General features: G+C 40.0%; 1 protein-coding gene across 2 annotated transcripts; it reads right to left on the minus strand.

Moving 5' to 3' along the window:
* Window positions 1-7,659: 7,659 nt before the first annotated feature.
* Window positions 7,660-11,045, minus strand: LOC147635235 (pentatricopeptide repeat-containing protein At5g16860-like). 2 transcript variants are annotated; one of them, XM_086802453.1, is made up of 2 exons: window positions 10,690-11,045; window positions 7,660-10,519 (listed from the first exon to the last, which is right to left on the minus strand). In XM_086802453.1, the coding sequence occupies exons 1-2, from the start codon at window positions 10,701-10,703 to the stop codon at window positions 8,854-8,856; spliced, it is 1,680 nt and encodes a 559-aa protein (XP_086658579.1). In that variant the 5' UTR covers window positions 10,704-11,045; the 3' UTR covers window positions 7,660-8,853. The 2 variants fall into 2 exon arrangements, with proteins under 2 accessions (XP_086658579.1, XP_086658580.1); XM_086802454.1 differs by having other exon boundaries at window positions 7,660-10,169; window positions 10,338-11,045.
* Window positions 11,046-27,880: the final 16,835 nt, after the last annotated feature.

The following is a 27,880-nucleotide window of genomic DNA, read 5'->3' on the forward strand; positions in this document are numbered from 1 at the left end:
TTGTCTTGTTTAAGAAATTGTTTTCTGAACCTCTTAAGTCTTAGGATCTCATGGATGATATCAAAACAAAAATTTAATAATATATAAATTTTTGGCAGAATCATGAGACGAGGAAACCGTGGCCGTCAGCCAGACCCTCTCTCTGAAGATGACAAGCTTGACCCTGATGTTCGCAAGGCTCTTCATAGGACTAAGCTAGGAATTTTCAAAGGAGAAGGGGAGAACCTGGGCGAGGCTGTGGAGAAATGGGTGGAAGCCATGGAAGAATATTTTGACGTCACAGGCTACAATGAGCGGAGCAAAATGGCTCTTGCCGCCCGGTTGAAAATAGTGGAAACAGCCACGGTAGCATGGAGGAACCACTGTGACACCAACCGTCTGGACAGAAATACTCAGTCCTGGAACGACCTAAAAACCTATTTAAGAAAGAGATTTTGTCCCCCTGGATTTTTGGAAATCAAAATGAACGAATTCTTAGAGCTAAAGCAGGGGAGCAAAACCATCGAGGAATATCACCAAGCCTTTGCTCTTCTACTCAAATATTCACCACCTCTAGATGAAGAACAACTCATGGCCAGGTTCATTCGGGGAATGAACGAATCCTTGGACACACTGGTCAAAAATGCCAAACCAGTGTCCATGGCTGAAGCAGTAAGAATGGCAAAGGATTTTGCCAAAGCCTTTGTAGTAAAGGTCCCACCAAAGCCTGCACCCTCTAACTTTAAAAGATTCCAAGCCCAGGGAAGTACTTCAAACTTTCCACCCCCGAAGAGGCAGCAAGGCTCGAATCAGAATCGGGATGCAGGAAGATTCCGAAGTGAAGGAAGACCCTTCCCCCAGAATACTTTCTCAAGAGCCCCACCTCTTTCAAGAAATCAGAGGGATGAGCTCAGAAGTGAAAACCGATGTTTTGGATGCCAAGGTTTTGGTCACCAACTGAAAGACTGCCCGACTCCTGCCATGTCAAGGGGACAGGGAAGTCAAGGACCCCGAATTCAGAGACCAACCCCTTCATACCAGTCTAATCAGGGTTCGTCTCGCCCAAGCCAGGGAAACCCCAGAAGAACTCCAGCTCAGCCATCTGCCTCTGTCCAGAGTAACCTCAAAACTCCTTCTCAGAACTAGGGCAACCAGAGAGAAAGAGTTCCACCTCAGACTGCAGCAGCCAGAGCAGTCACAATTTCAGATGTAGTAGAAGAGGAAAGAGGGCAGATATATGCTGCAATTGAAAACCAAGGGCCTAACCGTCAGTTCTCAATCATCCATACTCCAGCAGAGTATCAGGGTAAGCCTTTTAAGCTTTTGATTGATTCAGGCAGTTCTCATTCATTCATTTCCCCTGGATGCTTGTGTAAGCTAGTCTTAGAACAGAAATAAGGGAAACCTATGCAAGTTGAATTGGCCAGTGGGAAGATTCTTTTCACTCACCATGAGATAGATCTTATCCAGTTCAATCTAGATGGTAATGTAACCGACTGTCAGTTCAAAGTCTTACCTCTCGGAGTTTTTGACGGGATCCTTGGAATGGATTGGCTCCACAAAAATCAAGCTGACATACAGTCACAATGGAACCATTTCCTTCCATGACCTTCACGGGAACAAAGTTCAAGGAACTGGAGTTTCCGGATCCCCAGGCCTTCAGTTAGTAAAAGCTTCTAGGTTGCTGAAAGGACTTAGAAAGAAGCAGCAAATTTATGTTGTCAAAATGAACCCAGTAGACTCAAAGCTTAAGGCTAAAGAACCAAAATGGTTAAATGAATTTGATGATCTATTCCCAGCAGAGCTAACTAAAATGCCTCCAATTCGGGAAGTAGATCATGTGATTGAATTGACCCCCGGAGCTCAGCCAGTAGCCCTACGCACGTACAAAATGCAAGTTCCTGAAGCCATCGAACTCAAGAAACAGCTTAGACAGCTCTGTTAGAACAAGGGTTTGTAAGACCCAGTGTTTCACCTTGGGGTGCGCTAGTTCTCTTTTAGAAAAAGAAAGATGGAACGCTTAGACTCTGTGTGGACTACAGAGGTCTAAATCAGCTTACAGTTAAGAATAAGTATCCTATCCCAAGAATTGATGAGCTTCTAGACAAGCTAAATGGAGCCCAGATCTTCACAAAGATAGATCTCAAATCCGGGTATTACCAAATCAGGATCAATGATCAAGATATACCAAAAACAACCATCAATACTCGCTATGGGCATTATGAATTTATTGTCATGCCGTTCGGATTAACTAATGCCCCAGCTACATTCAATCACCTAATGCAGGGAAGTACAAGAAGTTATCCCCCAGATATTGTGGGCCATATATGATTACAAAGAAAGTAGGTGACTTAGCCTACGAGCTTCTTCTGTCTCCTCATCTCAAAGTTCATAATGTATTTCATGTAAGCCTTCTAAAGAAATATGTGCCAAGCCCAAATCATGTGCTTGATGATGAAATCCTAACCTCTTCAACCCAAGGGAAGATGAAACTCCAACCTGAAGAAATTCTTGATGTTCGAGAAAAGATTCTCAGGAACAGAACTCTCAGAGAATCATTGGTAAAATGGAAGTTCTATTCTTTTGAAGATGCCACCTGGGAGAATGAAGCTGATCTGTTTGCGGGATTACCCCCAGTTTGCGAGATGAGAGCATCTCGCATTTTTCAAGTAGGAGAGAATGTAAGATTCCTCCCCAGCCTCTCAACATGTCCAGCATCTTCCCCTGTAATCAAATCCCTCTTCAGAAATATAAAAGATCTTGTTTCTACCAGTTTTAGCCTAGAGAGAGAAAATCTTCTAGAGAGTGGTAATTCAGTTTTTAAATATTTTTTAATAGAAAAATATCTCATCTTATTAAAATAAATTTCCCTGAAATAGAAGTTCAAAAAGATTTTCAGAAGGTGCATTAGAAATCAAGTATAATCTGTTCAAGAGGCCTTATCCTAGGGGTCGAGATTTTTTTAAAATTTTAAATTAAGGTTCCTATGGACCAATAGGATTCATCCAAATGTAGGGAGGAGATAAATGGAAAAATAAAAGAAAAATCCCCCAAAAATGAGTAAATACTCACATAAGATGAAGAGTTGACTAAGGACAAGGTTAATAGTTAAAAAAGAGAGATATTTAGAAGAAATGATGCATTTTTGACACCTCAGTATGGGGGAATTCCCCTCATGAAGGAGGCGCCTATTTCACATGTGTGGGAGAGTTTTAAACTCCCAAATAATGAGATATTTTTATCTCTCCTCTCTCCTGTTTTAACTAAATCCAAAAAGTGGACTAAACTGACCCAAAAATGGTCAAAATTGACCAAACTGATCTGAAAAATTCTAGAATCAGTTGGCTTGGTTAGAAGCTCACTTTTTCCTATAAATAGAAGCCTTCCCCTTTGTTGAAGCTCAGAAGTGTTTTTGCACTGTTACCCTACTTCTCCCAAAAGCCAAAAACTGTGAATTTACTCATAATTCATTAGTTTTTGACCTTCCCTCTTCTAAAGATTGGTGGCCACTCTTGTTTCAAACAAGAGTAGAACCCTCAAACCATCAAGCCAAAGGAAAGCTCTCAAATTTCTTCATAAGTTGGAGATTCTTCTCTTTTCTATTCATTTTATGGTTTTTTATGATTTTTGTCTTCTCTAAATTGAATATGATGTTATGCCTCATTGAAAAAAGGCATTCCCCTTTCTTCTTTAGTAAATCCAACCATTCTTTATCCTAGATGAATGATTAATGGATAAAATCAAGTTTTTCATAATGTTTCTCTTTGATAAGTAGAAAATGTGTACATTAGAATGATTTAAATACTCTTGGTGAACTTCTAATTAATTTTAGAGAGTTAATAATTGAAAAATAGTCAGCCATATAAAGGAGGTTATGGCAAATTTTTCTAAAATTGTGAAAAATAAGTTTTACTTTTTTTTATTCAAAAAGAGTAATTCCCATCGTATATGTATTCTTAAAGTGTTATTTTTCATCCTAGGTATAGAAAATGTATACTAAAAATATTTTATTAAAAAAATATTACATTCTTTAGAATTAAATTCTTTGCATAGAAGGGAGCATATTGAAATTTTTATTTTGATTATAAAAGTGTTATTTTCATCATAAATAATTTGTATGCATAAATATATGCATAAAAGACATTTTTTTATTAAAAGAGTGATTTTCATCATAAATGATTTGTATGTATAAACATATGCATAAAAGATTTTTTTTATATTAAAAGTGTGATTTTCATCATAAATGATTTTTATGCATAAATATATGCATAAAAGATATTTTTTAATTAAAAGAGTGATTTTTATCATAAATGATATAAAAATTACTTTTTTATATTAAAAGTGTGATTTTTATCATAAATGATTTTTATGCATAAATATATGCATAAAATATATTTTTTTATTAAAAGAGTGATTTTCATCATAAATGATTTGTATGCATAAACATATGCATAAAAGATTGTTTTTTTATATTAAAAGTGTGATTTTCATCATAAATGATTTTTATGCATAAATGGATGCATAAAAGAAATTCTTTTATATTAAAAGTGTGATTTTTATGATAAATAATTTTTATGCATAAATGGATGCATAAAAGAAATTCTTTTATATTAAAAGTGTGATTTTCATCATAAATGATTTTTATGCATAAATGGATGCATAAAAGAAATTCTTTTATATTAAAAGTGTGATTTTCATCACGAATGATTTTTATGCATAAATGGATACATAAAAGAAATTCTTTTATATTAAAAGTGTGATTTTTATCATAAATGATTTTTATGCATAAATGAATGCATAAAAGAAATTCTTCTATATTAAAAGTGTGATTTTCATCATAAATGATTCTTATGCATAAATGGATGCATAAAAGAAATTCTTTCATATTAAAAGAGTGACTTTCATCATAAATGATTTTTATGATGATAAAAGTATGACTTTCATCAGAATTAGATTTTATGCATAAATAGATGCATATAGAATTTTTATATTTAAATAAGGGTTCTCTTTAATCCTCTGTTAAATTTTCGTAAAAATTGAAAAAATGAATAAGTAGATAATATGTGAGAGGAAATTCTACCGTTTCATATTCACTAAAATGGGAATGAGAAAATTCAAATAAACTATCGAAGTCAGAGATCGAGATAAATGATTATTTTATTCCTCCTAGGAATTCATGTTTAGTTTAGAAATCTGTAAGCAAATATTCAATGAACGAAATTTTGAAAAAGAGAAATTGAAATATTACCTTTCGAGAAAGATAGTTTAGGAAGAACCTTTCTAAACTCAAACTCTGATTCAGACGATGTGTCCAGTTCAGGAAAAATACACTCAAATCACTCACCGAATCTGAAACTAAGTTGAGACCTTTGATTTTGATCTGAGAATCAAGATTACAGAATTCGAGGAATTCTGCTTGGGAATCCAGACTTGTGATCTAGAAGTATTGGGATACGGAATTAAGATATAACCATTGTATTCAAAAACAAAATCAAAACTGAAAACTTGCATAGAAACCCTGTTTTCTTAAAGGACTGTCTTACGCCAAAATGCTTGGAGGGAGCATTTGGCATATGTGTTTATCTAAGGGAAGTTCGGTTGCAACAGCTGGCGGGGAGTGTTCAAGGGACAGCTCACGCGGCAAAAACCTGCCCAGGTCTTGACCAGCCTGGGTATGGTGTGCTTCCGGTACGATGGGCGAGGGCCGACGAAGTGGTCCCTGAGTGAAGTACCAGGACACCTAAGGAGGATCCTGGAGGGTTCTGACCAGGCGATGCACGGGCTCGCGGTGCTTAGGACACCCATGCGTATGTCGTGGAAGATATATATATGTATGTTGACGAAATGATTATTGTAATCTGTTACTGGATCTCGTTGCTGACCAGCTGGTCCCAACGGAGAGTCCAGAGTGGTACTGTTTTTGTGAAACAAGGGATTGAATGAAAATTTTGAATTATGAAATCTATGACCATATCTGTTTTGTCAATGGATTATTTTTATATTAAAGTTTTAAAGAGGAGTGTGTGCGTATCTGTTTTCTAAAGCTAAAGTTAAGAAAGGCATTTCAATTATGGGTGGGTGAGTACTTGTTTGGTTGTGAGTACTTGTTTGCTTCTACCGATTCCAGTGGGGTAGGGTGGTGGCTAACCCATGGGCCGGATGGGGTTAGGCTGGAATCAGTGGAGTTTTAATAATCAAGCTGAAAAATCTTAGGATTACGCTAGGATTCGAGTAGTTAGTTAATTCCCTGAAAAATTTCTCAATTGAGTGGATCAACGGCTGTGCCTGATCTTGATTAGAAAAAAAGCGTTGAATTGCTCACATGATCAAATTATATCAGCGATAGTTTCCTTCTATCTGGTTTATTCAGGTGAAGGATAGTTTAGGTTTTGATCTCGTTAGAAAAATTCGTTTAAAAATTTCATAAAGGTGAAATCGTCCCCGCTTTCCAGGCATGGAAAATTTTCCCGGTTTCGGTTTTCGGAGTGACCACCAGCCTAGTCTCGTACCCGGACATTTGTGGGCGAGGCCCCGAGTGAGAAACCCTGCCCCGCGCATGAGAGGGCTGCTTCCGCTGTCAGCTACCGAGAGTCCGGTGTGCGGAGGGGGCAGAGGGACCTCACACATTATAATGCTCACAGTAGAGAGAGAAATGGAGAGTTGAGAGTAGATGGAGTGAGACTATGCAAACCAAGCTCACAATAGAGAGATATTCTAAGGAGTAGAGAATAGAGAGAGGAAAGATGCAGTCTCACAGGAGAGAGAGAGAGAGAGAGAGAGAGAGAGAGAGAGAGAGTGTGTGTGTGTGTGTGTGTGTGTGTGTGTTTGCAGGCCATTAGCTCACAATAAAGAGAGAGAGGAAGAGTTGAGAGTAGATGAGAGGATTGTAGACAAAGAGATAAGAGTGAGGCTATGTAAGCCACGCTCACAATAGAGAGATGAGTAGAGAGAGAGAGGGAGAGAGAGAGAGAGAGAGAAAGAGAGAGTTGGTTCAATTTTGGGAGAAAAAAAAGGTTGAAATTTGATTTTTTGACATATATATGAGTTTGAGATAACTTTAAAAGCAAAAAAGTTTAAAAATAAGAAAAAAAATTCAATATTTTTGACCTCCCTTAGTTGCGAGATTGATGATGTAGAAAGTAACAAGAGATCTTAACACTTTCCATACTGATTTGGTTGATTTGGTGAAAAAGTGGAGGCATTAAATGAAGGAGAAAAAGGTGTAGGCATTTAATGATAAGATGAGTGGATTTTAGAAAAAAATCAAAGTTAAAAATTGAATGTTTTACATATATATGGATCTGGGTCAGTTTCAAAGTACAAAACTTACAAAATTTTAAAAAAAATGTCTATTTTGTCCTCTCCTCCCTTCCCCCTTAGTTACGAGCTTGCTAGAAAGAGAAGAGAAGAGAGGATGACAACATTAGACCCTATTTTTGTAAGAGAGTTATAGGCTAGAAAACTCAAATTATAAGCTCCAAGTAAGCTTCTTGATTGACCTTGTCTCCTTTAAGAAAACACAAAATTGACCTTAATCCCTAAAAATTAAGAATCCTTACAAGGTCCAAAAGATGTCCAAAGGTCTCCTAATGAAGTACCTTTCTCACAAATGAGCCACAAACCCAACTATATCACCCATAATCCAATTTCACACTATAATGAAATATCCAACCCACCTCATAATGTAAGGACACATGACATAATAAATACGGTTCAACAAAAGGTCTTTACAAACACATCCCCCACCCATCAAGCTTGGGGAGAGGAGTGGATAGGAAGAGATTCCTTGCATGAGGGACAAGTGGGTGAGAGATTCCCTTATGGTTATGCCAATGAAGACCCTGCAAGTTACAAAATGTGCTTGAGTATTCATGCTGCAAATGTAGCATCATTGTTAGGTATGTCCCATTCGTCAATTTACTTGGCAGTGCTAACAATAAGACTAATATATACAGTTCACATATGGTGTTCCCAATATTCAAATGTTATATTTTGCCCCTTATCTCTATACCAACCAACATGCCCAAAATGTTACTCTTTCACATGTCCAAATGCTAATGTTGTGAAATCATCCAGACCCTATAACCACAGGAACTCACAGATATTCAAGAAACCCAATCTCTATAAAACTTGCTAATAAATGCTTTTATAATCTGGGAGTTGCTGGACCTCAATAACATAGAACAGGCAGGACAGCATGAGAGAGCATAGGCACATGATATAAAAAATGTCAACAGCCCATTGAGGGAATCCTCACTTCCATCCGGTCAAAGAGACTTCAGCATACTACAGCTCCAGGCCCTGGTCATTTTGCAGTCTTGTGTCCATGTGGCTTCTTGGCCTTGCTAGGCAATCAAACCTGTGCAAGGCTTGCCTTATGTGTTGGCTGCTTCTCCAACTGAATCCCCATAATGGCTTTTGATCTCATCACCTTTTTTTAAAAAGGATGTATGCCAGATGTGTCACTGTCATAGAACACACTCTGGCAGTCTTCTGTTTTGCAATGATGAGCAAGCAGCCAGTGTTAAAACGCTGCTTATGCATGTTCATGTAACACTATGCACATGTTGAAATAATCTCTGGTTAACTAATTGCTCTCCATAGTGCAGTAGTAGCCAGCATATAATGAAGCCAAGGTCCAAAAAAAGTCTGCATTGCATATGAAAAACCTGGAAAGCATGGCTAGATGTTGTTGACATCAGATTCTTGTCAGTCACATTTATAATCCACCAGCCCAGGAAGTTGAAACCCTGCGTAATCTTGGTGCTTTTCTTGCAAACTCGGTCTATTCAATTTTGCATGGATATTGCTGCTTTGGGGATGACTCTTATTTCCAACTGTGAAAACATGCACTTGATTCTTAACTTCAACAAATCACTCTCCTGGCTTCTTCTGTGCACTCACACGTCTTCGCAGCTCTTGTACTCGGTCAACGTCCTCCCACATTGCCATGTCAGCATACAAGGCTGACATAAGCTCATAGATGGAGGTATATTGGTCATCCATGGAAAGTACTTGATCAAAGCATTGCCTTCCTAGCTTCACATTACCATACGTTCTGCAGTGACTCAGTAAAGAAGTCCACCCTTGAACATTTTCCTTCAATGGTGCCATCTCAAGCAAGGTTTCTGCCTCCTTCAAAAACCCTTCCCGGCCCAACAGGTCCACCATGCAATTATAGTGCTCTGGCTTTGGTGGAATGCCATGATGTTCTCTCATAGACACGAAGTGTGAATGGCCTTTTTCCACAAAGCCCCCACGTGTGCATGCAGACAGGACACAAAGAAATGTCACCTCATCTGGTTGAAAGCCTTCTAGTTGCATATTCTTAAAACACTCAAACACCATCAAGTAACAATTGTGCATGGCATATGCTGCAATAATTGAGTTCCATGTCACGAGATCTCGCTTTGGTAACACCTCAAAAACTCTAGAAGCATCACCTAAGCTTCCACACTTGGCATACATGTCGATTAGCGCGTTACAAACAAACAAATCAGAGCTAAAATCAGTGTCTATGAAATAAGCATGGATCAGTTTCCCCTTATCTATGGCAACCATTATGGAGCATGCTTTCAAAGCATTGACCAATGTGACTGTGTCCGGCTTCCTACCCTGCTCCTGCATTTGCTGGAACAGTATCAGAGCCTGCTGACCACGCCCATGCTGCACATGTCCCGTAAGCATCGCATTCCATGTCACGAGATCTGGACTCTGCCCCTTCTTTTGCATGTCATGGAAAAGCTCAAGAGCCTCCTGACTATGACCATTCAATGCATAACCTGCAATTAATACATTCCATGTCACACAATCCTGTTTTGGCAATCTTTTAAACACCACATGTGCATGCTTGAAATTCCCACATTTAACATAGAAGTTCATGAGAGTATTTCCCACAAAAACATTCGATTCCAAACCGTTTTCGACTATGCAAACATGAATCAGCTTCCCTTGATCTTGAGCTTCTATGCTTGTACATGCATTGAGAATGCTTGCAAACGTGACATCATCAGGCATCCAACCCTCCTGCTGCATTTGGTTAAATAGCTGGAGAGCCTCCTGACCAAGTTCGAGTTGCGCATATCCTGCAATCACTGCATTCCATGTCACGATGTTTGGCTTCATCTCGCCCTTCTGCATTCGCTGAAAGAGTTCCAGTGTCTTCTCCACATGACCATAATGAGCATACCCTGCAATCATAGCATTCCAGGTCACAATATCATGCCATGGTAACCCATCAAAGATTCTTTGCCCATCCTCAAGACTGCCACATTTGACATACATATTGATAAGTGCACTCCCTACAAACACATGTGACTCAAAACCACTGTCAATAACCTGGGCATGTAACACCTTGCCTTGCATAAAGGCTCCTTTGCTAGCACAAGCTTTGATAACTGAAACAAAAACATATCCATCTGGCTTCACACTTGACTGGTTCATCTGTTCGTATGTCTTTAAAACCTGCTCTGCTTTGTCATGCTTAGCATGTGCTAGAAGAACTTCCTTCCATTTCAATGCATGATGTTCAAGCAATCCGCTGGGTTTTAAGATTGCACAGGAAACAAACATGCGGATCAATGTCGTGTTGTTAAGGAGGTGATAGGCCTCAACTCCACTTATTTGCTTTTATTGCTCTGGATAACTTCTTTACAATGCAGAAAATTTACTAAAGACGGTCGACTGAGGAATGGACGATGTAGACCAAACCTCTGCAAAACCATCAAGCAGGCTGAAGGCAACTGTGAAGTCGTTTCGGAAAGCCTTAGGCACACCCAAATCTGCCGAGGAAGATGCAAGAATGAAGGCTGAATGCTAAAGAGAGTTTCCAACTGCCTTGGACTGTAGCACAGTGAAGTGCTCGGCCTGAGATGATGTATGCACGAGTCCAGAGGCTCAAGCACACACGCTTCTGCACTGGTTTATCGCTGAATTTAAGCATTGGGCTGAGGGCTACTTATATGAGCCTTGACTCTCTTTGCTAAACCACTTCTACATGCTTCTATATGCTTGCTATGTTAGGGTAACCTACATGACCTGATTGTTCTCCGAGTGCAATAAGTGACAGACTCTAACACCTAAGGCTTGGAAAGACTTATGTAGCTATCACGTGCACACCCGTGCCATGGCTAAACCTTAGCATGAATGTCAGTAGTCCCTAATTAAGTATCAGATAGGACATCATTAGCAGCATCACATCACCATGGATGACATGTAGAAGTCTTACCTCAGCATGGAGAGCATGAAGGAGAAGTAAAAGAAGCATGAAAAGGTCCCAGAGGCAAGATGGACAATTGTCCTATGCATTGATGGCTAGACAGCAACAGTAGGTGCCCTAGAAGGGCTGTTGTTGGCAGCCTACAGAGGAGGTCTAGGAGCAATCGAACAGCATGTAGATTGTTCCTCCTCAGGGTCGAGAGCAGCCCCATCACAATTCAATCCACCAATCGCATGCATAGGGAGTGGGTTTGAGCATTTAAATCCCTTTATTCAAGTCCACTTCCTACTACAGGCTGACAGCACCTGTGTTGGCCGACCTACATCCCAAGTAAATATATAAGCATAAGAGTCATGAGTCATTCCAACAAATCATATTCATCATTCATCGAGTCTAGCATCAGTAGTAGCATGCAGAAAGGAGACAGAAGGTCGAGCCCTTGGGGCTGACCAATGTAGTACTATTTGGTAGTGATGTGTGTGAACACAATAGGACCAACCGGGGCACTTTTTCCCTCTTTAGGAGGTTTATTCCCTCGTGCTAGTATACACCCATCTTGGGGTATACTATCATCTTCTATGCATCACACATTCATTATCTATCTATCATCTCATTGTGTGCTCCCTTGAGCTTCTCCACTGTCTGTGTGTGCGCGCATTCCTACAACCCTATTTCCAACATTTGGCATCAGATCATACGCTCCTCGCCCGTGGTGCTGCTGCCTACCCTTCACCCCGAGTCACCTGTCTTCTTGAATTGGATCAAGGAGCCCTTTAGGGAGAATAAAGAGGTCCGTGAAGTGTGCAATACTTTATACAACAGTTTTGCACTTAGATTTTTGTTTCGAGCACATTTTGGGGGCCATTCACACGGTTTTTGATTTTCTACAGACATCTTCGGAGACCAGATTTGCACTATTCTTCATCAAATTCTAGAGTAATTTTGTTAGATCTACTACAGACGTGTGTGTAGATACACAAGAAAGCATCAACAGATACTCAATGGTCTACAAGCTACACTTTAACAACATCGATCTCCACATCTTACGAGTAAAATATCTACTCATTTTACTCTGCATTTCTTTCATACACCATGCAGGTCTCCATTGTCAGCAATCTTATTAGCAGCCACCTTGGTTGTATCAAAGGAGCACTCAGCACTTTGCAGGTTGCATGATTACTTGCTTGGGTATTATAAAAAATGGCAGACAGTGATGTATTTCGGATGTTATCCTTAAGGATAAGCTTGAGAGGACCAACTACCTGTTATGGTCCTATATGATAGGCATGTTTTGGTAGCCAAAGAGCTATCGAATGTTGTGGTTAGTATTGAGAAACATCCTGGTTCTTCTGATGAACATGATGTAGAAAGCACATTTGCAGACACGGACTCAATTTCACATGGTGCTTTACCACAGCATAGCATACCTACTACATAAGAACAAACAAAGTGGGATGGAAGAGCACATGCGTTGTTTGCTTTATCAGTTAAGAGGAGTATCATTCCTCACATTTGGTCATGCAGGACTGCTAAACATGCTTGGGATACATTGTGTCTTTGTACTAGGTACGTAATGAAGCACGTGTTGTCTATATACACAAGCAATTAGATTCAAAGCATATGGATGAGGGAGAGTCCACGGACAATTTCCTTATAAAAATTAAGGATTCTAAGGAGCAGTTGGCCGCCTGTGTTGATAAAATATATCCTGACAGTTCATTGGTACCTACTGTCTTGAATGCGTTACTAGAACTCGTATTAAGGTTTTGCTTCTACCATTAAACTCATGATGAAAATGAATCCAAATGCCTTGAAGTTTGAGGAGTTGGTTTTTGTGCTCTTGCAAGAAGAGCAATCTAGGCAAAACAGATCTGTCATGCGTACAAGAGATTGGGCTTTTGCTACTAGTCAACAAAGAGGCAAAGGTAAATCCTTTCCTCAAGGTAGTTACAAGTCAAAATCAGAGTCATCGAGCAAGCCTGCAGACAAGGAAGGTGACAAGTCATAGAAAAAGGGCAAATGCAACTATTGCAGAAAACCTGGTCACTACATTATTGAGTGCAGGAAACAGATGAAGAAGGAGAAAAAGAACTTAGGTATAGTTATAGTGCTGATGCATCAGCACATCCAATATAGAAAACAAAGAATCGCAAACTATGCACTGTACATGTCTGGTATTTCTACAGTGGTGCTAGTAAGCACATTATTCCTCATCGCAATTTGTTCTCATCACTTGAATCTGCTCCACATGGAAACATTATAACATGTGCAAACAACTCCTCATATCTTGATAGAATTGTTCTCACTACTATAAATGGTGGAACAATCACGCTTTCATATGTATTATATGTACCAAGGATCAAGAAGAACTTATTATCTGTCTTTTCCACCATTACTAAGGTTGGCTTAGTAGTTTAGTTTGAGGATGACAGATGTATTGTTCATGATCGTAGTGGCAGCAAGACAATTGTCGCTTCTCGTACTTTGTCTTATGGCCTTTATAGACTAGATGCATATGAAAGACAAAGGCATGCTATATGTACAGTTTGTGCCACAAAGGCAATGGGTGATGTGAAGCTATGGCATGCATGCTTTGGTCACTTGAACTTTGGCACTTTGCTATGTTGGTATAAATATGACATGGTGTCTCAGCTGCCACATCTTGAAGCCCCTATCAAACATGATTGTAAGGGCTATATTCTTGGAAAAATGCAACAATTTCCCAAATATGGTTCAATTAGAGCTGTCCAAAAATTGCACAGTGATGTATGTGGTCCTATGAGGACACCATCTATTGGGAGCTACCTCTATTTTGTCATATTCATTGATGAGTCCAAACATACTTGGGTATATCCATTGAAACTGAAATCAAAAGTTTTTATGTGCTTTAGGCAATATGGTTCAAAATGCTTCTGCATGTAAGATTGGTACCCTATGTATTGATTGAGGGGGGGGAGTATATGTCTGAGGAGTTTCATGCATATACATGGCTAATCATGGGATAAAATATCAATATATTGTGTCCTATACACCTTAGCAAAACAGTGTAGTTGAACATAAAAATAGCTCTCTTATGGAGATGACACATTGTATGGTCAAAAGTCAGGAGTTACCTCATGGTTTCTGGCTCGAGGCAGTCATGTGTGCAACATATACTTTGAATAGATGTCCTACAAAGGCTTTGCATACAATTATGCCTTTTAAAGCTGGGAATTGCAGAAAGCCCTCTGTGGCTCACCTACACATTTTTTGTTGTCTTGCTTATGCACTTAAGCCTCAGCAACTTTGCAGCAAGCTTGATTGGTAAGGCTAATAAATATATTTTTGTGGGATACAGCTTGGAAAGTAAGGGTTAATGTCTCTATCGTCCTGTTACCAAGCAGATGTGGAAGATGCAATCATTAGGGAAAAAGGGAGCTCATTTTGGGGCCCTGTAAGAAATTCACTATTTTTTTATTTATTTCTCTCCTAAAAGACCTCAAAAATAGTAAAATACGAAAACGTAGCTCAGAACTGTTAAGGACTACAGAACTATCAGTTCAGAAAGGAATAAGATAATCTTTTGTCTAACTAACACGATTTTGCATTAAATATCTCCTTAGTTTTTTTTTGTTTCCCAAAGATTCCGCATCTCTTTTGACGACGTGTGCAGGCCTCTCATAAAGAATCCATCACTGAACTTGATGATTGCATGGATACCGCCACACTTCCACGATTCATGTTACAAAAAGACTATGAGATTGACAAGCAAACTTTGCAACCTCAGAAGCACAAAAAATGGCCGATACTAGTGAGTCACAATCTCAGAAGAAGCGATTACACCATCTTCACATCGACTTAGAAGAACAATATGCTCCAGCACAAAAAAGACGAAAGGATACGGTGCTGAATGCTCAACAACGGGAAAATATGAGAAGAGAAGGGCTTCAACATATGAGAAGAAAAGGGCTTCAACATATTGACTTATGGTGCGATGGAAGCATATATCCAAAATGTCTAGTAAAAAACTTTACACCTCCATTTGTCAATCCAACCACACTACTGAGGTTTGCGGGCGATGGACAAAATGGACTTCTTGGTTATATTTCAGCGTAGTCTGCATTACAGAAACATATAAAACGATGTACCTACAAGAAAAGGGGGCCAGGATGCAAGAGATAGCCATTCGTGCAAAATTGGAGCAACAGTTTGCAGAATGAAATTGAGGAGCATTCAAAGAGTAAAAAAGAGTTGACAAGAGCAAGAAGGAAGAGAACCGTGCTTGGAGACAGACTACAAAGCAGGAAGATTAAAAACATTGCAAATTTAAAGGCTGGGACTAGTGATGCAAGCGAAGAATTCAGGAAGCAAGGCTAGTTTGAAATTTTTCATTTTTTATACTCAAAAAGGCTCTCAAATGACTATATCTATTTTGTCCATTAACGCAAAACAAGAATGGAGGTGTTGAATGATATAGGCATATTGTGTTGTTACTATAGGAAACTATTGGAGCCTGCAAAAGAAAATATGGATCCCAACCTTCTTCCTGTTAAACAAATGAAAGGATTGCTTTCTTGTGGTGTAGCAAAAGGTTTGATTGAAGAAAAAAAATACAAAACAATCAAACGCAATGTTGTAGAGGACTTTATATCCAATAATCAAGTTGATGGCACTACAATCCAAGAGGCTCTTGATGTTAGTGGAGTTAGCAGGAAGGGATATAGTTTGATTTTCCATGCGATATCCTCAACTTTGAGAGATCAAAGGATTAAACGAGTTTTACTGCCAAATCCAGCAACCGTGTAGAGGATAAGAGGTCATTTGAATGAAAGTATAGATGAGTTTATTGGGCAATATATCCATATTGAAGAAATATTTCATGGTGGTAAAGGAACCACTGTGTATGACCCTTGGAACAATATATTTGTAGATCTACAACAACTTCAAAGAAGAATGGTCGAGTTTTATGAAATAACATTTGAGGAGTGCAAAGGCATTTTGAAATTTGTTATCAAACTGGATGAGTGTGAGGTTGTAAAGGAAAAGAAAATGGAAAGGATTACTATTACATTGATGAATGGAGCACTTGATACATCATTGACTGAAGCGAGTTCGAAGTATTTTAGTGTGAAGTCGGAGAAACACATATGGTGGTTAGGCTCGTTCCAGGTATGATCATTTTTTGTTTCGTACTTGATTTTAGTCATTGTTTTCAAATCTTTTATAGTAAGACTTTTGTTTTCTATAATCACAGGTGAAGACAGAAGACCATAAAACACTAGATTGGGTGTTTCACCACACGGAAATACCAAGAATAATTAAAAGACAAGTGCAAGGAGAGAATCTCCATGTTGCAAGAAAAGGTGATTTTCAAGTAGAGTGGCACATGGCGGGGGATCTTAAAACACTTAAGTGCATGTATAACATTAGTAAAGGAGGCAACTCAAAGTCTCCTTGTCTTTACTGCAAAGAATCAGCTCAAGTAATGGATTCCAAATGGTAGAAGAGAGCACCTAATAGAGATAAAGTTGAACCTAACTTCAAGGCTATTCTTGACATTCCACTATGTAATGTTCACATATGCACATTAGAGAAATTGGTATTTTTGTATATTGGATTTGCTTGGAAACTTCGTCCCAAAAAAAATAGAAAGGATGCTCTTCAAGCATTGGAAAAAGTGTTATCCGATATAGCTCTGCATGGAGGTGATGTTCATATCACAAAGGATTTTAAAAAGTCTACCAATGGTGGCAAGGAGGTACCGATATAGCTCTGCATGGAGGTGATGTTCATATCACAAAGGATTTTAAAAAGTCTACCAATGGCAAGGAGGTACCAATCAAGCTCTCTATTGGTGGTGTTAAGACAAGAAGATTCTTGTCTTGACCCAAACACAGTAGTAAGCAAGTAAGGCAAGGTAGAACAGTTTTAAGGATTACTTATGGATTGTAGAAGCAAGTCCATAATGCCGTGAAAGATCATGAGGCAGATGGGGAAGCACAAAATGTGAAGGCAGAGGTGTGGAGGTCTCTTGATCAACTCTTCATGTTCTGTGACAATGTAACATGGACAAAGAGTGATTACAAGAACTTTGAAGAGGCAATGTAACATGGACAAAGAGTGATTACAAGAACTTTGAAGAGGCAATTAAACATTTTGGGAAGTCAATGAAAGAAGCGTGGACAGCCTGCAATATAACTCACTACATGGTAAAGTTCTGTCTTCTTCTTTTACTTAAGTGTGATCCTCTTTTTTTTTATAGCTTACTATGCATTCTTATGTCTCTGTGAAAACAGCATATCATCTACAACCACTTTTCCTATTTTGTCAAAAAGTATGGATGCCCAGCAATTTAGTCTACCCAAGGCATGGAGAAGTCTCACTACATGGCACGTAATGCATTTTTCAGACACACACAACACTACGGAGGGAGTCGAAAGGCAAATAGTCTGAAGGAAGTCTTCCAATGGTTTTACCGAGGCATTCTACAGAGGCTGCATGCTAAAAGAAAAGTTGCTAGTTCCAAAGTCAAGCTTGCTTTTATTCTAGCCCAAAAGCAAAGACGAAGACAAACTTTGGACAATTCAATGGCAGTAGAGAGACATAGACAATGGAGGGATTCGAAGATATTTAGAAACCATAAATGGACAAGTAAACATGAATAGCAGTTTGTAACTTATTGGTGTTATGTCCACATGTTTTCAAACTCAATCAATAGATTTTTATTTTGTGGAACAAGTGACTCTTGGTGTTATGCCTATATGTTTTGAGACTCTATCAAAAGTATTTCTTTTGTGAAACATGTGATCTATATTAACAAGCATCAATACATCCATGAGCTACACACAAAAAATTCAATCAATACTACTTAATTATGCTAGACACACTATTGATCCTTACCATAAGGTACTGAGTGTCAAACGCTTTTAGAAGCTACTGAGTGTGGGAAGAGTACTGAAGTGTCGTACGGTGATGGGACAAATGCAAAAGGGTACTGATCGTCCATACGGATAAGGAACTGATGAGGATCAAAGACTTTGTACAAATCAGTTCAACTTCAACATAATGTTTATGCTATATTTGATGACTAAATCCTATTACTCCCAGGGCCTGCCAATCGGAACTCTCTTTTTGATCTTGATTGGACTCTTTTTCTTCCTTGTTGGCTTGATGTCAACTGTCTGTTTATCAATGCTTGCCTCTGTTGCTTGTTTGGGAGGGGTATCCTTGTCTTCAGCTATCTCCACGTGTTCTTCTTCTTGGATTGTGTCGCCTGATGCAATCATGGGTGGCTCTCGAAACCTTATGAGCTTGTGTTTTCCATAGCCCTGCAGACATTTGGACTCCTTAATACCACATGCTAATGCATAAGAAGTGTAAGACAAAAAGTAAGAGGCCCTAGAGGCCTGCTTATTCACATAATCCCCAAATATATCTATGGCAGACAACCTCTCTATCAAAATGATCTTTTCCTTTTGCCATGAAAGATCATGTCCACCTAAAACCCTAGACAAACATTTAAAGAAGTAAACAATGGCTTCTCCATTGTTGCTCAATTGCCTATGGTAAATCAAGATCTTAGCACTGTCTAGATCATGAATATAATGAGCTAGGCTTGACATTTTGCCAAACCCAGTCGGCCTGCTTCCACTTGTTCTCTGGAGGAATGTGTCATCCTCAATTTGTAGTTGCCACATATGAAAAGATTGGAGTGAGACAATACACAACTACAAAACATTTAAACACAAGATAAAGTATTTGATTTGAAGTAACTAAATCATACCTTCTCATTTTCATCAGCAACAAGAAGTTCATCTTTCCAAAGATTTATTCCTCTCCCCTCCAGTCCAGCCTCTTCTTTAAGCTTTCCCTTGTATAGTGCTGAGAGATTCATAGCTTCCTGTGTGAGCTGGAAGGCAGCTTCATCTGGCTCTTGGAACTTTTCAGCCTCTTTGAAACAAATAGTAAGGGCCTCTGCAGGATCAAAAGTTGTTTCCAAAGCCAGTAGTGAATGGTCATCCTCTATGCCAACCTCCTTGTCAAGCCTTGAAGCCTGGGCAATAAGGGAAATGGCACAGTCCTCCCTCAAATTGAACATACACTCTATATCATGGAGGAAAACATAATCTTTACCACCAATCAAGACACCTGGAAGCATGGGCATTGCATAGTTGCTGCTCTGAACATCAAAATCTTCAACTGGCTGTGCTGCCCTAAGAGTTTCAGTCCTCAGTTGAACAAGGATAAGAGCAGCCACTTGCAGCCCCTCATCCTGGAGGTTGATATCTTCTTCCTGCTCTGCCATTTCTGTTGCCACAGGAACATCCTCTTTTTCCTCTGCTTCAGATGTGTCTTCTTCTTCAGCCTCCTGCCCTTGCTCTTCTAGAGAGTGCTGATGGAAGACAATGTACATAAGGAATGCCATGGTTTCCTCAAGCACTCTACACTTTCTGGTGTGCAAGTTACAGTTGAATTTATATTCCTCAAGCAGGCTGTCAAATCTTCTATTCACATGGTACCTCAGCCTGTCAATGGAGACAATATGATTTATATGCACAAAAACCTTTTCACCTTCCACAATTCTTTCTGCCTCTGTCAGTTGTTTGAAGGTATCCCAATGGTCTGAAAGAAAATCTCTGTGATGCTCCAGTTGCTTTTGTGTTAAAATGCATGCTGATGCTTGTTGCCCATCATACAAGCTTCACACACATCTGACATCTCTGAAAATGCTGCTAGATGTGCCACAATCCCAGACTTTTTTATCTCTTTCAAGACTATAAAGCTCAAGTTCCCAAATCTCATGCTATAGCTTGCTTGTCCCCACATCGGCTCGGGCTATAAAAGTAGATAGTTCATACAAGTTGTTATACTAGATTCCTTTCTCAATGACATTTCCACTAGCATTTGTGATGATTACTCTAGCCTTATCTAGGAGAACCTTCAAGTTACGGTCCACCAGCTATGGTTGTTAGATAGTTGATTCCACTTGATTTCTAGCACATAAATGACATTAAACAACTTCCTAGTATCACCATTGCTAGAAACAAAAGAAATGGTACCTAAACCCATGGCTCAGCATTTGGCATTGTTTTCGACCGTTACCAAGATGGACTTCCCCATAGGAGGTGGTATACCAGCCCTTGTAAAACTAGTCATATGTTGGGATACTCCACTCTCGATGATTTTCCTCCCTTGAATCTTTGAAGAATGTTTTGCTTTTGTTCAAATTTCTTCCAGTGGCGACAAACAGCTCTCATTTTGCTTCAACACTATTCTTGGACTCCTTCCAAGGCTTCAAAGTGCCTTCTTATCATCATTTGCTTCCTTCACTCTACAGGATTAACAATGTGACCATTACCATATGACCAGGCTTATCATAGTAGAAATGCTTTGCCTTAGATTTCTTCTTCTTTTTAGAAGCATTAGGGTTATCGAAGCCCTTCCCCTTGCCGTTCTTTACATTGTGGAGAATTTCGTGTTACTACTATCTCTAGCTTTTAAATGCATCTACTTCTCCATCAGCATTACATCAAACTCCTCAAAAGTAAGGCAGGTTACACACTTGCATGTTAAGTGAGGTCATTGTTATGTCATACTTTGAGAGTAACACTGTGATGCATCTTTGTCCATGCAATATGAATTGTTGTACTATATTCTTCTCTATCACAATGCCTTCCTTGCTCTGCAAGAAGTTGATTCTCAAGGCTTTGAATAATTATCTAGTTCCTTGTCCATACTGGTTCTTTAGAACTTGCCATGCTTTAGAAGTTATGGGTAGTATGCTGAATCAGGGTCATCATCACACTGAATCAGTGATGATGATGATGCCACATAGCATATCTGTATTCCTTAGCCCACACCAAAGCAAGAATAGGATCTGGTAGTATGGTCTATAGTGGATTTGTTAAAGTAGAAGCTAACTTTGTATCGACCCCTATTGCAATTTCCCATAACTCGTATGAATCAAGAATGGACCTAATCTTGAACTTCCAAAGAGTGTAATTTGTCCCATCTGATTTCCCATCACTAAAAGGTGGAGGGTAGGCATGAGCAGCTGATTTATAGGTTAGGCCATCTCTCCAAATTTGCCTTCAAATAACAAATTGCTAAAAACAAGCTTTTCCTAAAGCAGTCAAAATGTCCAACCAACCACATCATCTAAATGGGACCATATTAAATTACAACTCCATCCTATAGGGACTAGGCATAACACCCACCACAGCCATCATCTGAGATTGTTTGGACCCTCAACCTACAACCTGAGTATAGTGTCTCCTCAGTTTGCTATGTCCAAGACTCACTAATGTGGTCACATAGCCTGCACAAGCATGCATCCTACTTGTTGGTAGAGTGCCAAGTCTACATAATCCATCTCCTAACCATCTAGCCATGCTTGGCCACCATCTAGTGTCTAAACTAGGAAATTGCCAAAAGTACTCAGGTGCTTCACCATAATGGCTACTCCTCATAAAGGGGGCCTTACAAAATAAAGCACATTCGTTATACCCACCATCGTCTTGCTGCACAAACAATATGAGGGTGGAGCATCGAGAAAATGTTTTTCCAACAATCCACTCCAGGTGGAGAAGGGAGTGCAAGAGGTTGGGTAACTATGGGTAAATTGGGAGCACGCATGCCGACTTGTTGGATTGTACCGATAATTTTGGGTATCATGATTAGTATATCTTCTGCAATAGCCACACCACAACCATGTCCATCCTCTATTGTATGGACACTTATTTTGAGTGTGATGTGACACAATAGGGGCACCAAGATCCCTGTGTCCCAGGAGGGTAAGCTACAAGAGCCCTAGGGAGTACTTTCCAATTTCCTCCATCTTTTTTAGCACAGCAGCAATGGGCCATGTCCTAAGAGAGGCTTTAGATGGAGCCTTTAATCTCTTAGATTCTTTAATACCATACATATTGTCATTAAAATCATTGGCATCTATATAGCACTCATTAAAAGTCATTCACCTTGCAAGTAAAGATAGTTATGTAAATTTTGGTCTCATAAACCCTAAAGAAACAATGAGATCAAATGAGATTGGCTTGGTTTCTCATAACTAAGCAACATAAATAGTAGTATCTTATGTATTAAATGTACTCCTGTATAAACTTAGTTTCTTATTGTTTAACATAAGACTCCACTTGGGTCGAGTCTTAGAGAATTCCACCCAAAAAATGTTTTTCAAAACAGCATACGTAACCTTGTAAGGAGGCTCTAAGCTACTCCATCCAAAGTCAAGCTAAAAGCTAATATTTGGGTAGGTTCACAGACACCTACATATTTGGGTAGGTTCACAGACACCTACATATTTGCACATTTGCTCAAAAACTTTTAGGCATCCAGTGCATCTTGTGTGCCATTATACTTATTCATCAATCTTTCAACTTGTTGATTTTTGTTATTCCCAAGGTTCTCTAGGAGCAACAAGTTGTCCTCAAACCTCAACCCATAGTTTCTACAAAAGCTAGCATTTTGGAGAGATTCTTGGAGGGGAATGCTCGTCCAAACGAAGACATTGGTGACACATGATGCACCGCAAGGTTTAACAAAATTTTGGGCACATGAGGTGGAACAAATACATATCTTAGCTAAGATATGGCAGCCATTATTGATGAAATAACAACCATACTACTCATGGGTATTCTAAGAGATGCTCTGGGTCTCAAATTGGTCTAATTTGAGTGTGTAGAATCCTTTAAAATCCCAAAGGTTTAATCCTAGAATAGATGGAGCCTTAGCTAGGTATCTCAAGAAGTCTAAGGGCTCATCAAGTGTGGGGATGTCCTAAACTCACTTGAATGTTAGCAAGTCCTGGCATCGTGGCTTGAAAGGAAGACTCTTTCATATGTGAGTAATCATCAGCCACATTTTGGGGTCAAAAGCAAGAGGATCAAGTCTGTCCATAAAGATCTCTCCAAGGGGTCAGTGTTAACAACCTAACAACAATTGACACCGTATGGAGATCCTCTCTTTTTCTCAACATTAGCATAAACTATTGGTGTCTCCCCTGTGAGGACTTTTGGGAGATGAATTCTTTCAAACATGTCAATAAACATCTTAAAACCATCTCAATTAGTGAATCTTCTAACCTTGGGGTTAAAAGGCTTAACCACGTTTTCTAGATCAAGCCCTTCAAGTTGTAAAATCTCATAGACTGTAGTTGCGATCCATATATTCTAGTTTGTGCATGATTGAATTGACTATGTGTTTAAGGATGCCAACAATCAACCGCCTATCAGTGGACATAGAGATTTTGTAGGATGTCTATCCTATGGAAGGATGGGTGTCTACATTGAAGGTCTTGAGGAAGGAATTGATGTCCTTGGAACCTTAGGTTGTTGTAGGCCCTAGCTACTTATGTAAAACTTCTTTGTATGTCTACCAATTGCCATTGGATGGTTTAATGAATCCTCACTTACAGACAATAGGCTATCTAGGTCAAAGAAAGGGTTCCTTAGGAGATGAGGAGTCAAGAATTGTTTAATTAAAATTAATGGTAGTAGGAGTTCAAGAGGCAACCTCACTCTATCACTATCCTTGTTCTTGTACATAAGATTCTTGGTAACACCTTGCCATATTGCAAGTGCATATGGTGTAAGGTTCCCCCTTCCAAAATAGGGAAAACACTTAAGATACTCCACTAAGTTTAACTTGGAGAAAATTTCCTATTCATCGACACCTTGACCATGTAGAGATTCAAGGATACGATTTATATGTAAGACCTAGTCCTATCCCGCAGGGGGAACGTGATCTTCTAAAAATCAAATCATCCATAGGGTAATTGATCATAATTTGGGCAACTACTAGTCTTGATTCCTAGAGACAACGCGTTTTTCCTCATCCATGCAAGGCACAGCCGCCGCTGGCCTAGTGCTCTAGAATAGAATCGCCCGAGAACCTATTTATCTAGCGTAGGGCTTTCACTTGATCTATTGGAAAGCTACCCGACTAATCAGGTCCACCCGCCCGTAGGATGGTGCCATCGGAGCATTCCATCCTCCTACTTTCCACCTACTCACGCATCAATTTTGTTTCCTAATTAATTCTACCACACGGTTTGTTTGACATAAATAAACATGTTCCTTAATTAAGGCCCTTTTCACAAGGTTTGTTAAAACAGCCCTTTGCCGCCATAGTACAATAATGCCAAAGACAAGATTTATTTTAAAAAAAAGTTTATACATGAATCAATCCCATACAACCCAAACCGGATCTCTTATTCTTTTCCTTTATACTGCCGATGATCTAGAATTCGGCCTTCCAACCTCTACATGCTAGGCAAAATCCTATGGGACCATACACCTCATCGTCGGCCGCTGGCGAGGACTCAAGCGCATGTCACCCTCTTAGGCAAAACCCTACGGGACCATACACCTCATCGTCGGCCCCCGCTGGCGAGGACTCAAGCCAGCATGTCACCCTCTTAGGCTCCGTCGCTCGATCCTCCCGCCCCTCCGAGGGATGTCTACGCACTAGGGTGGGCTTATTCACCGCACTAGCCTGGGCCCTCGGAACTAGACAGCATCATAATCTCTCGCCTCAATCGGCGAACCTTATTCTCCCAATGGTATGAGGGATACCTTGGGCCATTCTCGGGCTTTTCTAACGACGCTGCTCGGCTACACAAGCACGGAACGGAGTTAGCATCAAAACCAGGAAAAACTTGCACTCTTTCTCTTAAAGATAACAATTTCAATACAATCCATTGAATACAGCATCACTTCAAATCCTAGCTCCATACAATTTTATTTTATTTTATTAAAAGGAAAAGATACATATTTATTGACATTAATATTAAAAAAACTCTTCTTTAAAAGATAACCAAGCTAACGTGGCTTGAGGAGCTTGTAACGGGAGGGTTGAGGCCGCATTAGGAGCATCTTCTCTAATCTCATTGTTGCATGCTTCTCCCGAGGTAATATTCTGGCATTTTCGGGATGGGGCCATCTTGGATGTCGCCTTGTAGTGCTCCATGTCGCACTCGTAATGCTCCAGTCAGATCTCAATTCCGAGATTGTTTGCTCACCATATGAGCAAAAGACCACAGCACATGAACCCTCTCTAAGGTCAAAACCTCTCGCTAAAGTCCACGCAAAGGGGGGGGGATTTGTGAGATGTCCTTAACAAAAAAGTCTTGCTGAAGGGGAGAGGGGTGCTGCTCTGTAAGTCTCTTCACATGGGGGGGGGGGGGAGAAGGGCTAAGGACACTACCTTCTAACAAGGGGGGAGTTGAGGAAAGTTGCCTTATCTGAAAAGTGGCAGATGAGGGGGTGTTGAGAGGGGCGGCAGCAAGGGGCGGCTGTGGACAGAGAGCGGTAACAGATGGCGACATGGCAGAGTATAGGCTACGTAGAAATGCATGCTACCCATGGATCACCCCAAGGATTTATATAGCTGTGGGGTACGGGTGTGGGCGCTGTGCAAAGTACGGTCGAAAGGACGGTGTGCCAGCAAAGGATGTGGATCAGTGGCCTACATGGCTCTGGGGGGAAGGTACGGTGGCGGCGGCGGTCGGTTAACAGGGAAAGGAGTGGTACAAAGGTAGCATGGGTGTCCACGTAGCGGTGCGTTTGGACCACACAGTGGGTGGCTGACCTTTGGTTCTTGTGCAACCATTGTACAAGCACCCTGGTGAGTGTGTATGGTCCCTTTTTTGGGATGGGGTCTCCAAATTTGGGGCGCCAGCCTCGATTTACATGCTGGACTGCCCGGGGGCAAAAAAAAATTATGTCCGAGATGTTCCCCTGGTCGTTGGGGTGCACCGTTCATCAATCAATCGCCCGGTCATGCATTTATTAAGGTTTAAAGGTCGTCACTTTTTAACTAAAAATAACCAAAATTTAAGTATAAGCCTCCCACTTCATTTGGAGAATATCCAAGGGTTGAAGTTTCCCAAGCATCTTGACCCTTTCAGCTTTGATCCTTTGGCATGAGAGAGGTTGCTTCAAGTACCGAAGGACATCATTTTTCAAGCCTGCCCAATGAAAGCTCCTTCTCACGGCATGTAATATTTTTGCATAGCCTGGGTGACTATCATGAGCTTTATGGAGGATTAGTTTCTTTAAAGCATGATCTTCAGGGATACATAGCCTATGATTGAAGTAGAGGCTTCCTTCATGAGTGGAGTATCCCTTGATTAGATTCTTCTCTTTCTCTGAATTTCCCCCTTCTTCTACTAACTTCACCATCCTCTGATAATCTGGATCATGAGATGAGACTTCTTCCACCTTGACCAGTATGGGATTATTTGGCATTGAAATTGCACTTAAGAAAGATTTGCCAGCTAAGTGCATCTGCTACCACATTATCTTTCCTAGGGCGGAATTTGATGTCGAAGTCATATTCTTGTAGAATTTCCATCCATCTCCTTTGCCGCATGTTGAGGTAAGGCTGGGTGAAAATCCACTTTAAACTTTTGTGGTCAGTTACAAGCTGGAATTTACCCCCCAAGAGATAATGTCTCCATAATTTGAGGCAATGAACAACTGCTAAGAGCTCCAAATCATGGGTGGCATAATTTGCTTCATATTGCTTCAGCTTGCGGAGCGGGAAGTATAAGCGACTGGTCTTCCTTCTTGGCCTAAGACACCACCAAGTGCTAGACTACTGGCATCAGTATAACCACTTCAAATTCCTTGGTGAAATCAGGAAGTTTCAGGACTGGGGCAAAAGTAATAATGACCTTGAGCTGATCAAAACTGTTTTGATGGATTGGCAGCCACACTATTTTGCAATCCTTCTTAAGAAAATCCGTCAAAGGTGCAGCTACCAAGGCATAATCTTTGATAAAAATCCTATACCATCCCGTGATTCCCAAAAACCCATGAACTTCATGAATTGATTTAGGGGGTGGCCACTCCAGAATATCTTTGACCTTGGCGGGGTCTACTGAGATGCCATCTTTGGAGACGATGAACCCAAGATACTCAATTTGATGAGTAAAGAAAGTACATTTGCTCTTCTTGGCATAGAGTTTGTGTCTGCGCAACAATTGCAAAACTCTACGTACATGCTCCTCATGCTCTTCCATTGATTTGGGGTAGATTAAGATGTCATAAAAAAAAACAAGCATAAATTCATCCAAGCAAGGACGGAATATATCTTGCATTAGGCGGTTGAAGGTTGCAGGAGCGTTGGTTAACCCGAATAACATTACAGTAAACTCATAGTGGCTATAAGGGGTATTGAAGGCTGTCTTGGGTATATCTGCTTCCTTGACTCTGATCTGATAGTAACCAGACCTCAAATCTATTTTTGAGAAAACTTTGGCCCCATGAAGCCTGTCAAGAAGTTCGTCGATGTGAGGGATAGGATACTTATCTTGACAGTGACTTGATTTATCCCTCAATAGTCTATGTAGAGGTGGAGAGTTCCGTCCTTCTTTTTTTGGAAAAGAATATGTGCCCCCCACAAGGAGAGCTATTGGGGTGTACGAATCCTTGCTTAATGAGTTAGGAAAGTTGCTCTTTAAGTTCAATGGCTTCCGGTTGGGACATTTTATAGGGCACCTTTGAGACAAGTTGAGCTCCAGGGATCACCTCAATTTCATGATCAACTTCTAGAGGAGGCAATAGCCCTGTAAGCTCGTCAGGGAAGATGTCAGAGAACTCTTGGAGCCAAGAGGGTTCTGTCTCCTTACTAGGTTCAATGGCTTTGTTGAGCTTGACTAAGAAAACTTGTTGACCCTTACGTGCT

This window comes from Cibotium barometz, chromosome 9 (assembly GCF_041138505.1).
Source record: "Cibotium barometz isolate CiBa-2024 chromosome 9, ASM4113850v1, whole genome shotgun sequence".
Taxonomy (NCBI): domain Eukaryota; kingdom Viridiplantae; phylum Streptophyta; class Polypodiopsida; order Cyatheales; family Cibotiaceae; genus Cibotium; species Cibotium barometz.